General features: G+C 59.8%; 2 protein-coding genes across 3 annotated transcripts in view; one reads left to right on the top strand and one right to left on the bottom strand.

Moving 5' to 3' along the window:
• The first annotated feature begins 2,038 nt into the window (after positions 1-2,038).
• On the top strand, positions 2,039-4,634 carry LOC124528377 (steroid 21-hydroxylase). Of its 2 annotated transcripts, none has more exons than XM_047101948.1 (10): positions 2,039-2,237; positions 2,322-2,411; positions 2,515-2,669; positions 2,759-2,854; positions 2,968-3,069; positions 3,168-3,254; positions 3,409-3,609; positions 3,825-4,003; positions 4,081-4,184; positions 4,275-4,634. In XM_047101948.1, exons 1-10 carry the CDS (start codon positions 2,039-2,041, stop codon positions 4,538-4,540), a joined length of 1,479 nt encoding a protein of 492 aa, XP_046957904.1. In that variant the 3' UTR covers positions 4,541-4,634. The 2 variants fall into 2 exon arrangements, with proteins under 2 accessions (XP_046957904.1, XP_046957905.1); XM_047101949.1 differs by having other exon boundaries at positions 2,759-2,860.
• Positions 4,635-4,752: 118 nt separating this feature from the next.
• TNXB (tenascin XB) overlaps positions 4,753-14,071 on the bottom strand; it is a 47,261-nt gene continuing 37,942 nt past the window's right edge. The window contains exons 25-42 of the mRNA XM_047101946.1: positions 13,411-13,734; positions 12,669-13,019; positions 11,789-12,076; positions 11,125-11,400; positions 9,594-9,881; positions 8,473-8,796; positions 7,838-8,173; positions 7,435-7,557; positions 7,173-7,316; positions 6,908-7,027; positions 6,661-6,804; positions 6,433-6,563; positions 6,168-6,300; positions 5,920-6,071; positions 5,723-5,819; positions 5,470-5,631; positions 5,227-5,390; positions 4,753-4,863 (exon numbers count right to left, since the gene is read on the bottom strand). Coding sequence (XP_046957902.1) covers positions 4,759-4,863; positions 5,227-5,390; positions 5,470-5,631; positions 5,723-5,819; positions 5,920-6,071; positions 6,168-6,300; positions 6,433-6,563; positions 6,661-6,804; positions 6,908-7,027; positions 7,173-7,316; positions 7,435-7,557; positions 7,838-8,173; positions 8,473-8,796; positions 9,594-9,881; positions 11,125-11,400; positions 11,789-12,076; positions 12,669-13,019; positions 13,411-13,734 — 3,662 coding nt within the window. The 3' untranslated portion in view covers positions 4,753-4,758. The remainder of the gene's footprint in view (positions 4,864-5,226; positions 5,391-5,469; positions 5,632-5,722; positions 5,820-5,919; positions 6,072-6,167; positions 6,301-6,432; positions 6,564-6,660; positions 6,805-6,907; positions 7,028-7,172; positions 7,317-7,434; positions 7,558-7,837; positions 8,174-8,472; positions 8,797-9,593; positions 9,882-11,124; positions 11,401-11,788; positions 12,077-12,668; positions 13,020-13,410; positions 13,735-14,071) is intronic.

Here is a 14,071-nt window from a genome sequence, read left to right as displayed (position 1 = left end):
ACATGTAAGTTGGGTTCCAAAGGCTGAGGAGTCAGGCAAAGAGACTGGGGGTGCACGAGGAGCATTTGAGGCAGACAGAAGAGAATATAAAAGGCCCAGAGGCCAGGGGCAGGACTGGGCACAACTGGGGGCACGGCATGTAATCCGTTATGTCTGAAGCTTGGATTTGGAGGTGGGGGCTGGTGGAGGGATGGGGCTGGCAACAATGCCATTGGTAACAAGATCAAGCATCAACAGGCTTTCAAGATACCAGATCTCAAGTCAGTTTGTGAAGGTTTGTTCAGAATCATGCCAGCTTTCCAGGTCACTGTTCTTTTGAATGGAGTCCCCTCCTATTCCATGCAACTTTGAGACGTTCTGGCCTTCTTTGGGATTTCAGAGGCTTCCTAGGGCTCTTGTCTCCATGGCCCTGTAGTTGCCCATCAGATCTCTCTTCCCAAACTAGTCAGCATGGGTGGCATAAACCCACTTATGAGAGCCAGGGATTCAGCTGCAGTTGTGGCAAAATGCAGCCTGGGTCCAGGAGGTCGACTAGGAGGAAGGGAGCAGCTATTACTGCCTGCCCAACCCTAGGAATCCCACCCCTGCCTTCTGCCTCCCGGTCCTGGGCATGGGTCCAGGCTGAGCCTGAGCCTCTTCCACCAGGACTTCCTGCAGTTACCTCTTTAAGCTGGCGGGTGGCACAGCCAGTGTCTCTACTCAGGGTCTCCAGCCACATAGCCTGTGCTCTGAGTAAAGCTCGAGGGGAGAAGGTCTAATGAGTCCTGGGTGCTGGGATCAGTTTACAGAGCCAGGGATGGGGAGTTGGGGAATGGTCTGGGCCTTAGGTCACCTCCCACCCCCCCCCCCCAGGCAGCCCTGACGTCTCGGCACTGTCACCCTTTCGATATGCTCTCTCCCCCAAGCCCCTCCTTTGAGCCCCTCAACTGCCTCCTCACTCAAAGAAGGTGGTTCCTGATTGCTCTGCCAGGTCCCCACCCCCTATGGCAACAGCTTCCAGGAGAGGGCTGGACCCATGATCCCAGCTGTGGCTATCTGGTTCCTTCCTGGGGACTTTGGCATCTATGGGGGGCACGTTCAGTCATACCAGGAACCCTCCCTCGCCCTGGGGCTGGACCTATAACCTGTGGCCTCTGACCCTGAAGGCAGCCCCATTCTGCCTGTACCTGGGGTCACACACAGCTGGACCACAGAGAGAGACCAGAGGGTGGGCGGCAGACAAGGAGGAGGGAGGAGCGACAAGTGAGGAGCTGGCCCCTCTCTTCAGCTTTTCCTTCCCCTGTCCCTGTCCTTCCAAGGCCAGTGAGGTCCCCTCTCCTGCTCTTCATTCAGTTCTCTGAGATACCACTGTGTTTGGAGAATAATTCTTATTTTTGGCTCAAGCCAGCTCTAGTTGGTCTCTTTTCCTTGCGACCAAAGAGTATATCAAGTACATAGCAAGAGCTCCAAATTGGGGGACCACATAATTCTTCATCTTCTTCAACTTTTGAGGCTGAAATACGGCACAGTGAATAATTACACTGGGACGACCCAGGCAAAGCAGGCCGCGTGGCCACCCCATCTGTAAGTTAAAAACACGCAGACCACTTTCAACTAATTTTGTTCCTCAGGTGATCCTGGACAGCATATAGGTAGAGACGGCCATTGTCTCCCTGAGACAAAGTCCGTGGCAGTAACGTGGTCCAGGGTGGGGTGGTGGTGGGCTCAGGCCAGACGAGAGGGCTCAGGCCAGAGAGTGACTACGTGTTTCTGCCTGGTTGACCTGCAGCCAGAAAACTGATTCCAGCTGTGGGAGAAAAGGTCAGCGTTGCATTTCCCTTCCTTTCTTCTTGATGGATGAGAAGCTTGCTCTTTAAAATGTGGACTCTCCAAGGCCAGGTCGACTGGTGTCTTGCCAAGACTGTGTGGGCGGGACAGTGGGCAGGGACCCGAGGGAAGGAGACCAAGGAGGCCCCAGAAGAGCCCGAGCAGCGAGGTGTATGAAGGGCCTCAAAAGCTATAAGTGGCCACGCCAGGGCCTGTGCCTGGGTCTCTGGCCATGCTACTCCTTGGGCTGCTGCTGCTGACCGCGCTGGCCGGCGCCCGCCTGCTGTGGAACAAGTGGAAGTACAGGAGCCTCCACCTCCCACCTCTTGCCCCCGGCTTCCTACACCTGCTACAGCCCGACCTTCCCATCTATCTGCTTGGTCTGACTCAGAAACTGGGCCCTGTCTATAGGCTCCGCCTCGGGCTGCAAGGTGAGTCTGCTTCCTCCCTGGCCCCACCACGGTGGGGAGGTAGGGGCCTCTCCCTGCTGACATCTTGCTTTGGCTGTCCCCCAGATGTGGTGGTGCTGAACTCTAAGAGGACCATTGAGGAGGCCATGATCAGGAGATGGGTGGACTTTGCTGGCAGACCCCAGATGCCCTCCTGTAAGCATCGGGGCATTTCTTGAGGGAAATACCAGGCTGGGGGAGGCAGGAAAGGTCAGGCCTGTGGCTTCCTTGGTCAGTTCGACCCCTCCCCTACTCGCAGATAAGCTGGTATCTCAGCCCTACCAGGACCTCTCACTAGGGGACTATTCCCTGCTCTGGAAGGCTCACAAGAAACTCACCCGCTCGGCCCTGCTGCTGGGCATCCGCAACTCCATGGAGCCACTGGTGGAGCAGCTGACCCAGGAGTTCTGTGAGGTGAGGCTGGACTCCCACAGGCACCCCGGGTCAGCTTCACTTCTCCCTGCAGCTCCGTGGCCCGTTTAGTTCCCGCTCCTTCTCCACAGCGCATGAGAGCCCAGGCCGGCACCCCTGTGGCCATCCAGAAGGAGTTCTCTTTCCTCACCTGCAGTGTCATCTGTTGCCTCACCTTTGGAGACAAGGTAAAGGCTCTCTTGCTCTCACCTATGTGCCTGGGCCCTTCCTTAGCCCCTCCCTGGTCCTCTCTGGTCCTGAACTGAAAGGATTGCCCCCGCCCCCCTTTTTTTTTTGGCAGGAGGACACCTTAGTACATGCCTTTCATGACTGTGTCCAAGATTTGATGAAAAGCTGGGAGCACTGGTCCATCCAAGTTTTGGACATAGTTCCCTTTCTCAGGGTGAGGAGGTGGAGCCCAGACTCCCTGGGTCCTGGGAGGAAGGGCTGGGAGAGCAGGCTTCCTTGCCAGCAGCTCCACTCTCTTGCTCCCTGCCCCAGTTCTTCCCCAACCCAGGCCTCCGGAGGCTGAAGCAGGCCTTGGAGAACAGGGACCGCATTGTAGAGAAGCAGCTGAGGCAGCACAAGGTGGGAACGCTGTGTGGACCCGGCTGCCCCTAGCCCGCAGCCAGGGATACCACTGCCTCAGAGCGAGGCGTCCCACCAGTCCTGGACCCGTTGCCCCCCTGAGACTCCTCTCCCCAAGCCAGGCACTCAGGCTGGTTTGCCTTCCCCCCCACAGGACAGCATGGTGGCAGGCCAGTGGAGGGACATGACCGACTACATGCTCCAAGGGATGGGGAAGCCAAGAGCGGAAAAGGGCCATGGACGGCTCCTTGAAGGACACGTGCATATGTCTGTGGTGGACCTTTTCATTGGTGGCACTGAGACCACGGCGACCACCCTCTCCTGGGCTGTGGCGTTCTTGCTTCACCACCCTGAGGTGCACCCTGGGGGCAGCCTGGCCGGGGCCACAGGAACTCAGCCCCCAGGGCGCTCACGCAGACTCTGTTCACCCAGGGGGCGGTTTCTCCTAGCTGGCAGGAAGGTTCCGCTGGGTTGCTTCAGGGAGCGGCCGGAGCCTGGGAGGCCAGGCGGCTGTGGGTCAGCTAGCACAAGGTTCTGGCCCCAGACACCAGGCTTGCTCCCATTTCCCAGATTCAGCAGCGACTGCAGGAGGAGCTGGACTGTGAACTGGGCCCTGGGGCTTCAGGCTCCCGAGTCCCGCTCAAAGACCCTTCACGGCTGCCCTTGCTCACCGCCACCATCGCTGAAGTGCTGCGCCTGCGGCCTGTTGTGCCCCTGGCCCTGCCTCACCGCACCACGCGGCATAGCAGGTGACTTCTGAGAGCTGAGGATGCATGGGATGGAAAGGGGGAATCGTGGCGGGTCTCTAACTCCACCCTCTCCTCAGCATCTTAGGCTACGACATCCCCGAGGGCACGGTTGTCATCCCCAACCTGCAAGGCGCCCACTTGGACGACACAGTCTGGGAGCAGCCACATGAGTTCCGGCCGGGTGTGTGGCGGGGAGGTCGCCCGTGGTGTGGGGGTGGCAGAGGCTAGTCCCGGCGGCTACCAAACCCTGGGTCTGTCCTTCTGCCCACAGATCGTTTCCTGGTCCCAGGCACCAGCCCGAGAGTGCTGGCCTTTGGCTGCGGAGCGCGAGTGTGCCTGGGCGAGCCGCTGGCACGCCTTGAGCTCTTTGTGGTGCTGGCGCGGCTGCTCCACGCCTTCACGCTGCTGCCCCCCACGGGCCCGCTGCCCTCTCTGCGACCCAGGTCCCACTGTGGCATCAACCTCACAATGCAGCCTTTCCAGGTGCAGCTGCAGCCCCGGGGAGCAGTGGCCCCGGGGCCGAGCCAGCACCAGTGACAGGGCAGGATGCACGCCGGACACATGCCTCAGTTTCACCTTTTATTACTCCCGTACAAACCCCTTCCCTCCCCCCCTGTAAACATGGTGCTGTGAGATCGCTGACGGAGAAGGCTCCCTCCGGTGGCTGGAGAGTGAAGGTGGCCCCTGGCTCTTCTCTCAGCGCGACCCCTCAGTGCTCGGCAGTCATACTGGGGCGCCGGAGAGGTGAGCAGTGGTCAGCCTTCCCGGGCCGCTGGGGGCCGGTAGCTTCTTGGTCTCAGCTTCATTTCCGTGAAGGGTACAGAGAACTCGAAGCCTTTCCAGTAGTACCAGCTCACCCCCTGGGCGAGGAGTTGTTGAGAAGGAGTCAAAGGCAGACATCCCATTGGCTGCCACCACCCCCTTCTCCCCCCCCCCCGCCCCTCCCGGGAGATGGTTCCCAGAAGTCAATCGCCCTTCCTCTCCCCCACCCGCTTCAATGATCCTCAACCGCAAAGACTGAGGCTTAATCTGGGCTGGCCCTTCACACCCAATAAAGCGTGCTCATTTCCCCCTTCAGATAACTTGGTGAGATTGGCATCATTCTTCCATTTCACAGATGAGGGCCCTGAGGCGCCAAGCTGCTCGGTAACTTGTCCTGCCACACCCCAGCAGGTTGGGCCCCAACCCACTCCCCGCTCTGGGCTGCTTCCCAGGCCCCTCACCTGGTGGTCCACTGTGCTCCCATAGAGCCCGTTGAGGTTGGCATAGTGGCAGTTCCTGTACCACCAGGCGCCGCGGTACGAGACGGCGCAGGAGATGAGCAAGTTGTTGGGGTCTCGATCACGGGCAGAAAAGACACTGCCGCTGTGGTAGCTCATGGAGTCCCCTGCACAGGTGTAGAAGGAGCAGTGAGGGCCTCCCCTCCCCCTGCCCCACCTTCCGCAGCCCCCAGGCCCACCCCTCACCTGCTGTGCCATGGTAGCCCTCCAGATGGAGGCGGTAGTACTCGGGAGCAGAGTCTACTCGGAAAGAGTCGTACTGCGCAAACACGGCCTCGTCCCCAGCCCGCAGGTCCACGCGCATGGAGTAGTCGCCGGCTTTTGTCAGGCTGTGCAGGGCCTCGTTGCCTGGGGGTAAGGGAGAGTGCTCTCATCAGGGTTCTGGTGCCCACAGGGCCTCCACCCCTTCCCCGGTCCCCAATCCCTGTGAGGCACTGACCCAGCCAGAACTCCCCAGAGATGTTCCCAAAGCCATGGGCATAGTCCTCCCAGTCCCTCCAGAAGTCAGTCTGTCCGTCCATGCGGCGCTGGAACACCTGGGAAGCAGGGAAGCAGGTGGAGGCACCGTCAGCCTACGGCTCCTGACTCAGCAGCCCCCGCCCCGTGCAGAGCCTCGGGGGCCCGTCTGCCACCCACCAGCCAGCCGCCCCCGTCGGTCTCCATGTCACAAAACACATTCAGGGGCCGCTCGCGGTTGCCATTGAGGAAGATGGTGGTGGCCCTTGAGGTGCTGGCTCCGTTCTGCATCTCTTCCCCACAGTCCCGAGGGAAGGGAATCCGGAGTCCACCTGAGAAGAGGAGAATGAGGGGCCGAGTCCTCTTCCCAAACCCTAGACCCCTGCTGCCTGCTCAGCCCCTGACCTTAGGTCCCAGTGCCCAAATACCGGTGGTGAAGGAGGTGGACACGGGCGGTGTGAGGCTCTCGCCCCACATAGCTCGGAGCCACACGCTGTACGGGGTGGAGGGAAAGAGGCCCAGGAGCTGGTGAGAGGTGACCCCTCCTGGGAGCAGGATCTCCTGTGGGACACACAGGGAGCAGGTCAGGGGAGAGGGAGGTGGAGCCCCACTGGGAGAAGAAGAGGAGGGGGCAGTACCTCCTGAAGGGGGGCCCGGGAGGGGAGTCGGCCAGTGAGGGAGGGGTGGGGGCACCTGGGTCTGTCCACCAGGGGTGTTGAAACTGAGCAGGTAGCTAGTCGGCGGGACTTGGGGCTCAGTCCAAGTGAGCAGGGCCGTGCGGGGGGTCACTTCCTTGGCCTCCAAGTCTTGGGGGGCTTCCAACCCTGGGAGGTGAAGGTGGGAACAGAAGATGGAGACGAGGCCCATCCTAGCTCCCCTGGACCTTCCCTCCCCCTGTCATGCACACCTCACAGGCCGTACCTGTGGTGAAGGTGATGCTGGCCGGGGAGGTGAAGTTGGGGCCCCGAAGACCCCGTACCATCGCCGTGTAGTTGGTGTGGAGCACAAGGCCACCCAGAGGGTAGTCCACAGCACTGCCAGGGGTTGAGCCCTGCAGTGGGGGGGCTGGGAGTGGGGGTGAGCATCAGCATCTGTCCCCTTCGTGCCCTGCCAGAGCCCCTCTCCCCACCCTCAGCGAGTCTTCTCCAGAGGCCTCAGCCTCGCTCACCCCCTGGGGCTGTGACATGGACGTCATATGTGTCCACAGGGGTCTGGGGGGGCTGCCAGTGCAGCAGAGCGGATCCCTCCGTCAAGTTCAGCGCACGAAGCTGGGTGGGGCCGTCAGGAACTGGGAGAAGGGAGGGGGCTCAGAGCTGTCCCCTGCTCCTCTCCCCACCCCTCACCTTCCCAAGCCCTGCTGGCCTCACCCCCTTTTCCCTCTCCCTTCATTCTCCCCCTACCTCCCGCCTGCCCCGGGTCTCAGTCCATCCTACCTGTGGTGAGGAAGCCTGTGAGTGGCTCGCTCTCCTCAAAGCCACGGACGGAGACCACCGTCACCTCGTAGTGAGAGCCTGGGATCAGCCCCTTGAGTTTCTGGGTCCGGGCTCGGCCATCCACCTGCACGCTCTGTGGCTCCCCTGCAAACATGTCGGGCTTGGGAGTTTGCCCAGGGAATCAAGGAAGGGCTGCAGGGTTGTTAGAGTGCAGGGAGCAGGAGAAATGAGGGCAGGTGAGGACATGGCAAAAGGGTGTCACCTCCATCTGCCAGCTGGTAGGAAACTTTGAAACTGTCCACTCTGGATGGTGGAGGCGTCCAGCTGACCAGGGCCGAAGTTTCCCTGATTTCGCTGAACTGAAGGTCACGGGGGCTTTCCAGAACTGAGGGGGGTGGGTGCCAAGGAGTGGCAGTGAGGGCACGGGGCAGGGGGCCTCTGGCCCCAGGATCCACACCCCAAGGCCCCAGTGGTTCCAGACTTGCTCACCACCACCCCTTTCCTCTAGATCTAGAAGAGGAAGTCTCTGTAGATTCCTCCAAGCCTTCCACCACTCACTGACCTTCCCTCTGGCTGAGGCACTAGGTCCCACCCTACAGAGTACAAAGACCCCCCACCCCACACTTTGGGGCAGCACGCGAACGTGCCCAACGTGGGGGCCTTACCTGGGCTAAGGGTGCGGGCCGTGCCCTGGATGCTGTCGGCCTTGTGGGGCCCACGCAGCCCATACAACGTAAGGGTGTATAGGGTCCCTGGACGCAGGTCCCGTAGCACTGCTGAGCGCCGTGTCCCTGGTACCATCAGCTCCCTCTGCAGCAGGGGACGCAGGTGGGGCTCCAGAGTGCTTGGTGATGGGACCCCAAAGCGGAGCAGGAAGGAGTCAAAGGCCCCAGATGGGGCCTCCCAGTTGAGTCGCAGCGAACTGGTGGTCACATCAGTCACCGACAGCTGGGACAGGCGGGGCCCTGGCTCCCCTGGGGTCTGACCGGCAGGAGCAGGCCCTGCACAGAGTGGGTGGGAGACAGAAGCACACCACCTCGGTGGCCTGGGGCAGTCTCTTCTACCACCCCACCACGGCCTCCCGTTTCCCATCTGCGAAATGGAGCTAATGCGGGGCTGGCACTGACAGGTGGGACCCACAGTGAGCACGCATGTGTAGAGCCAAGGACTGCTAGTGCACGCCTTCCTCCCTCTATAGTACCCTGCTTATGTGTCACCACCTCTGGGCACCCCCTTTAGCCCTTTCAGTCCCAGACTAGAGGTGGGGAGGCCTAGATACAGGGCCCTCAACCGGCAGTACCTGTGGTGCCGTCAGCTGAGATGGGCCCCAGGCGCTTCCCTTCATGGAGGCCATAGAGGAAGAACCTGTAGGAGGTGCTGGGCTCCAGGCCCGACACTAGGACCTTGTTCTGGTTGCCATCCACGAGCAAGGCCTGGGGCTGCCCATCCGTGTCCTGATACTGGACCACGAAGGAGTCAAAGGGGCCCTGAGCCACACTCCACGAGAGGTGCAGGGAGTCTGGGGTTATGTCGCTCACTGCCAGTGTCCTTAGCTGGGGCCCTTCAGGGTGCTCGGGGGCCTCTGTGGCTGGGCGCCAGGGGGCTGGCGTGTCCTCTTCTGGGGCTGTGTGGAAGAAGCCCAGGGGAGATGCTGAGCAGGGGTGACTGAGGCTCTTCTGGCACCTTCCTTCTCTTGACTCTGTCATTTCCCTGCCACCCCTGGGCCTCTCTGAGTCAGCACTGTGGTCCCATTACCCTCTGTTGGCTCCCTTGCTGTGTCTGAATCAGGGGCTTGCTTCCCCTTTTCTACCTGTGTCTTCTTACGCCTCAAGATGTCTGCACAGCCTGCTCCCTCCCCACCCTCCCTGGGTGCCTAGGCTGACGGTCTGCGGTGGGAATAGCTGCTCACTCCCTGAGCTCGGGGCACGTGGTCCTCCTGAGAAAAGCTGAGGAAGGAGCTGGCTGGTGAGCCAGAAAGGCAAATCACGCCCGCCATGTTGGGCCCAAGTGCCCCGTCCTGCTGACCTGAGCTGGGTGTTAGTAACTCCCGAGGAGGAGCCTGCTCCATCATGGCAGCCACTTCTACGGGTTGCTATGCCCCTTGCCTACTTTCTGTTCCAGTTATTTTCCATTTGACAAAAAGTGCTCCTGACTCACCCACAGGAGGGGTCTGCCCCTATCTGGCAAGGCCACCCTGCGGGGAGGAAAGAGCTGCCTCAATAGAGTGATGGGGCACAGCTGGCGGCGCTGAGCAGGGTGGGGGCCGGGACGCTGGGGACGGCTGCCAGGGCCTTTCCTCACGCCTGCCCTGGTTCCAGCTTTTGATGGGCTCCTTGGTTACCATCAGAGCTGGCCCCACTGCATTTCCGTTCCTCCAGAGCCCTCGGCAGGCCTCCTTACGCCCCAGGTCCTCCTGCTCACCTGTCACTCCCAGGACGGAGATGGGGCCCAGGCGCTGTCCTCCGTGGATCCCATAGAGCAGAAACTTGTATTTCCTGCCAGGCTCCAGGCCCTCTATGGTGACTTCCCGCTGGTCTTTGGCCACAGGCACTGCCCGGGGCTGCCCAGCTGTGTCCCTGTACTGGACCACAAAGGAATCAAAGAGGCCCTGGGCCACTGTCCATGAGAGGCGCAGGGAGTCTGGGGTCTCATCTGTCACTGTCAGCTCCCCCAGGCGGGGCGGGCGCTGCTGCTCCTTCTGCAGGGGAGCTGTGGAGAGTGGGAGGAGAAACTCTTGGTCAAGAGCTGCCTTTACCCCAGCCCTGGCAACTTCGGGGAGGCATGAGGGTCTAGGAAAGGGTCCCTGCAGTGTGGCTGCAGTCTGCCCAAAGGAAGGAGAGCGAGCAGCTTGATCTCTCCTCTGGAGGCCACTGAACAAACTCCTTCCTGCGCCCACTCCCTCCTCGGCGTGATCAGGGTGCTGTAAATGCATAAAAGATCACCTTGTGAGGTAGGGTGCCTGGGGGTGTAGAGAAGGGCCTCAGTTTCCCCCTGGCTCCTAACCCCTTCAGCAGGGATGTGGCTGGAGCTGAAAAAGGCTCCCAGAGGGTATCTGGGTTGTCAGGGAGACACCCCTAAATACTAAGGACTGGGCTGGGCTGGGCAGCCAGAGCTTGGCCAGGACGTCCCCCTCTCTTGCAAGCAGCCTGGGCCATCCTTCTACCCACTTCCCCAGCCCTGCACTAACACCACTGGACCGGGGCAGCCGGGTGGGGCAACACTGGAAGAACAAAGGGCAGAGCAGAACACAGAAGAGACCTGCCCAGGTGGGGATGGGTATTGGATGACGGGGTCAGAGGAGAAGACTGTAGTCACTCCCCATAGTGAGGGTTTGGGGAAGAGAATTATGCAGTCTGATTGTCCCAGGCCCCAAGTGACCATGTGCCCCATCCCTGTCTGGCCAGGGTGACTCATGGTCCTGGGAGTGGAGTAAGGGTCAGTGACCCACCTCCACCCTTCCTCAGGGGGCTGAGTAATGGGCACAATGACAGCAGATTTTTTCCATAGTCTTTTTGCAGCCAAATCCTTCCATATTTTCCACTTCTTGCCTCCATTGGGACACAGGGAGGAGGATGTGATCATTTATTAAGTGCCAATAGGTATTATTATTCATAAGTATTATGCAGGTGCAGAAACTCAGGTTCAAGGGAAAGAAGTGGCTTGCCAATGGCCACAAAACTGGCAGTTGGAATTTGAACACAGGTCTGCTTGGCTCCAAAGACTGGATTTTCTTTATTACATCAGCGGTCGGCGAATGAAGGAAATAATGCATGTAAAATACTCAGAATAGTGTCTAGCATGTGACAGGGACTCAGTAAATGTTTGCTTTTGGTGTTATAAAGGCTGAAGGCAGGAGAATTAAACTGCATGGATAGGCAGGGGTTCGGGGCAGCTCTGGGGGCTTGGATAGGAGGCAGCTCTAGAAAAGATGGGGTACAGGGCTGGGACTCACCTGTGGTGCCATCAGCAGAGATGGGGCCCAGCCGCTTCCTACCGGCCAGCCCATAGAGCAGGAACTTGTATTTCCTACTGGGCTCCAGGCCCGAGATGGTGACCTCGCGCTGGTCTGAGGCCACAGGCACCACCTGGGGCTGCCCGTCTCTGTCCTTGTACTGGACCACGAAGGAGTCAAATTCACCCTCAGGGACTGTCCATGAGAGGCTCACAGAGTCCGGGGTCAGGTCTGTCACTGTCAGCTCCCCCAGGCGGGGAGGTTTTGTGTCTGGGGCTGGAAAAGAGAGAGAGGTGTATGGGAGAGTGACAGAAATGGTGACAGAGGCAGACAGAGCTTCCTCAGGGTGCTAGGGCTGTGGGAGCTGGTTCCGGGAGCTAGAGGGAATGGCTAGGCCACATGTTAGGAAGTGGGGCGGCAGAGGAGTAGGGATAAAAGATGAGCCGAGGAAGAAAGCAGTGTCCCTCGGGATGTAGGAAAAGTAGGGAGAAGGATGAGAATGAAGGCTAAGCGGGGAGCCCTAGACCTGGATTTCACTGGACTCAGTAAATAAATAGGTCTGGAGCGTGGAGCACGGAAACAAGGAACTCTAACGGTCACCACAAGGGGGCGAAGGACACTGGGAAGGCTCCAGTGCTGAAGGTGGCCTCCAGCCTTCACTTACGGGTCTTTGCATCTGCAGCTATAGGGCCATGCCGCTTCTCATCCTGGAGTCCAAAGAGTAGGAACTTGTACTTCCGGCCGGGGGCCAGACCCGGAATGGTGATCTCACGCAGGTGTCCACCCACAGGCACTGCCTGGGGCCGCCCCTGCACATCCTTGTACTGGACCAGGAAGGAGTCGAAGACGCCCTGGGCCACGGTCCATGAGAGGTGCACTGTGTCAGAGGTCACGGCTACCACGGCCAGCTCCCCTAGGCGGGGTGCCACAGGGGGCTCTGTGGGCTGGGAGGCTGGAACAGAGCAGAGGAGGCCGAGGGGTCACTGGCAGGACCCTTCAAAAGAGAGAGAGGGACTGCCTTGCTCAGGCTATGAAATGAATGTTTTATAGCGGGTACTTCTAGAGTGCTTAATGTGTCCCAGGCATTGCTATTAGCAGCTCACAAAGCAGCCTCACACAACAACGTGGGTGCCAATATCATTATCATGCCAATTTTGTGTGGCTCTGCAGCACAGAGAAGTTAAGAAATGTTTGTGAATTCACACAATTAGTACGTTCAGAGCAGGATTCAAACCCAGAGACCCTGCAGCCACATTCTGAGTCACTAAAACACCCAGCCAGGGAGCTTGAGGAAGCCATATAGGAAAAACTAAGCAAGTCTGAGGTTCCATATCAGGGAACTTATGAGGTAAAACTTATAAGCACAGGGTACATGCCTACTCACCCTAAACACAGTCTCTATCATCCTCATTCAATGAAAGCATGAGGCAGGATCACCAGCACCATATGAGGAAAGAGAGGGGCCTAAAGGACCATTTGTGAGGAGTGCTGATCTCTAAAGGGAGAAATCAAGAGAGCAAAGAAAGGCCCCAGCTCTCACTCACCAGTCACACCCACGGTGGACACGGGGCCCCAGCGCTGCCCCCTGTGCAGGCCATACAGGTGCATCTTGTACTTGCGCCCCGGCTCCAGGCCCCCGACGGTGACCTCACTCTCCTCACCCCCGACACGCACCACCTGGGGCCGCCCGTCCCTGTCCTTGTACTGGACAGTGAAGGAGTCGAAGTGGCCCTGGGGGACGGTCCACGAGAGGCTCAGCGTGTCTGGGGACGATCCTGTCACTGTCAGCTCCCCCAGCAGGGGCTCCTCGGGGGACTCTGGGGCCTCCGTGCTGGGCTCTGTGGGGCTGGGGGTGTCCTCCACCTCAGTAGAGGTTGGGGTCTCTTCCTCTGCAGCTGAAAAGGAGACACACAGAAAGGATGAGGCAGGATCCCCAAGAGATGTCCTTGGATCTTAGGAGAATGGAGAGCTGTGACCATGTCTGGGGGCCCCAAATTCAGTTCAGAGAAGCCCATGCTTGGGGCTGGCTGGGCTTGCTCAGCTGACATCTCAAAAACATGCTTGGGGGCTTCCAGGGTCAGCAGTGGGGAACTCTGAACAGACACCAGCATAGCTCATGGAGGCCCTTTCTGCCCAGGAGGACCCCTTGGTCCCCGAGGGGAGGCACAAAGGGCACCGTGGCTCAGCCTCCAGCTAAGGGACCTCCTGCGCCCCACTCACCCATCACCTGAGAGAGGTGACCCCCCCCCGGCTGGCCCCACCCTGGGGCTTCCACCGTCCACTCACCCGTCACCCCAAAGGCAGAGACGGGGCCCACGCGCTGGCCACCGTGGAAGCCATACAGGTTCATCTTGTACTTGTGGTCTGGCTCCAGGCCTGAGATGGTGACCTGGTCCTCATTCCCTGGCACCCTCACCGCCTTGGGCTGCCCATCCCCGTTCTTGTACTGGACCAGGAAGTGGTCAAACTGGCCCTCGGGGACAGTCCAGGAGAGGCGCAGGGAGTCGGGGGTGGCGTCTGTCACTGCCAGCTGCCCCAGCCGTGGCTTCATGGGAGGCTCAAGGGCCATGGTGGACGGGGCTTGGGTGGTCATGGCTTCATATTCTGGAGCTGCGCAGAGACACACAGGGACAGGTGAGGACAGGCAGGCAGGTCAGAGTATAAGCAGGTGTATTACAAACATAATATAATGAGGAACACAGCATCGCTGGCCACAGTGGCTCTAACTCATCTACTCTTCCCAGTCCCTCAATGTTGGCCTTCTCTGCCCCTTACCCTCATCTCGCCCTGCCCTCACCCACCCCTACCCACACCCCGCCACCTCTCCCAGTTTTTCCTGCACCCACCTCCCCTGCACACTGTGCCCTGGGCCTCCCTCCACTGGGGTCTCCTTGGCACCTCACTCCCTTTAGCTCATGTTGAGTGCTCCCAAACAGCTCAGAACCCC

The sequence above is a fragment of the Lynx rufus genome, unplaced genomic scaffold (genome assembly GCF_022079265.1).
Source record: "Lynx rufus isolate CCGP_SWC_20201006 ecotype Redwood Valley unplaced genomic scaffold, mLynRuf1.p SCAF_6, whole genome shotgun sequence".
Lineage (NCBI taxonomy): Eukaryota > Metazoa > Chordata > Mammalia > Carnivora > Felidae > Lynx > Lynx rufus.
This window is presented reverse-complemented; position numbering and strand designations above follow the sequence as displayed.

Excerpts from the sequence above, each read along its gene's own strand:
- LOC124528377 (XM_047101949.1), top strand. The coding sequence starts at position 2,039 with ATGCTACTCCTTGGGCTGCTGCTGCTGACCGCGCTGGCCGGCGCCCGC. Across the intron at positions 2,412-2,514 it reads CAGACCCCAGATGCCCTCCT|ATAAGCTGGTATCTCAGCCC; the intron begins GTAAGCATCGGG and ends CCCTACTCGCAG. Across the intron at positions 3,610-3,824 it reads TCTTGCTTCACCACCCTGAG|ATTCAGCAGCGACTGCAGGA; the intron begins GTGCACCCTGGG and ends CCCATTTCCCAG.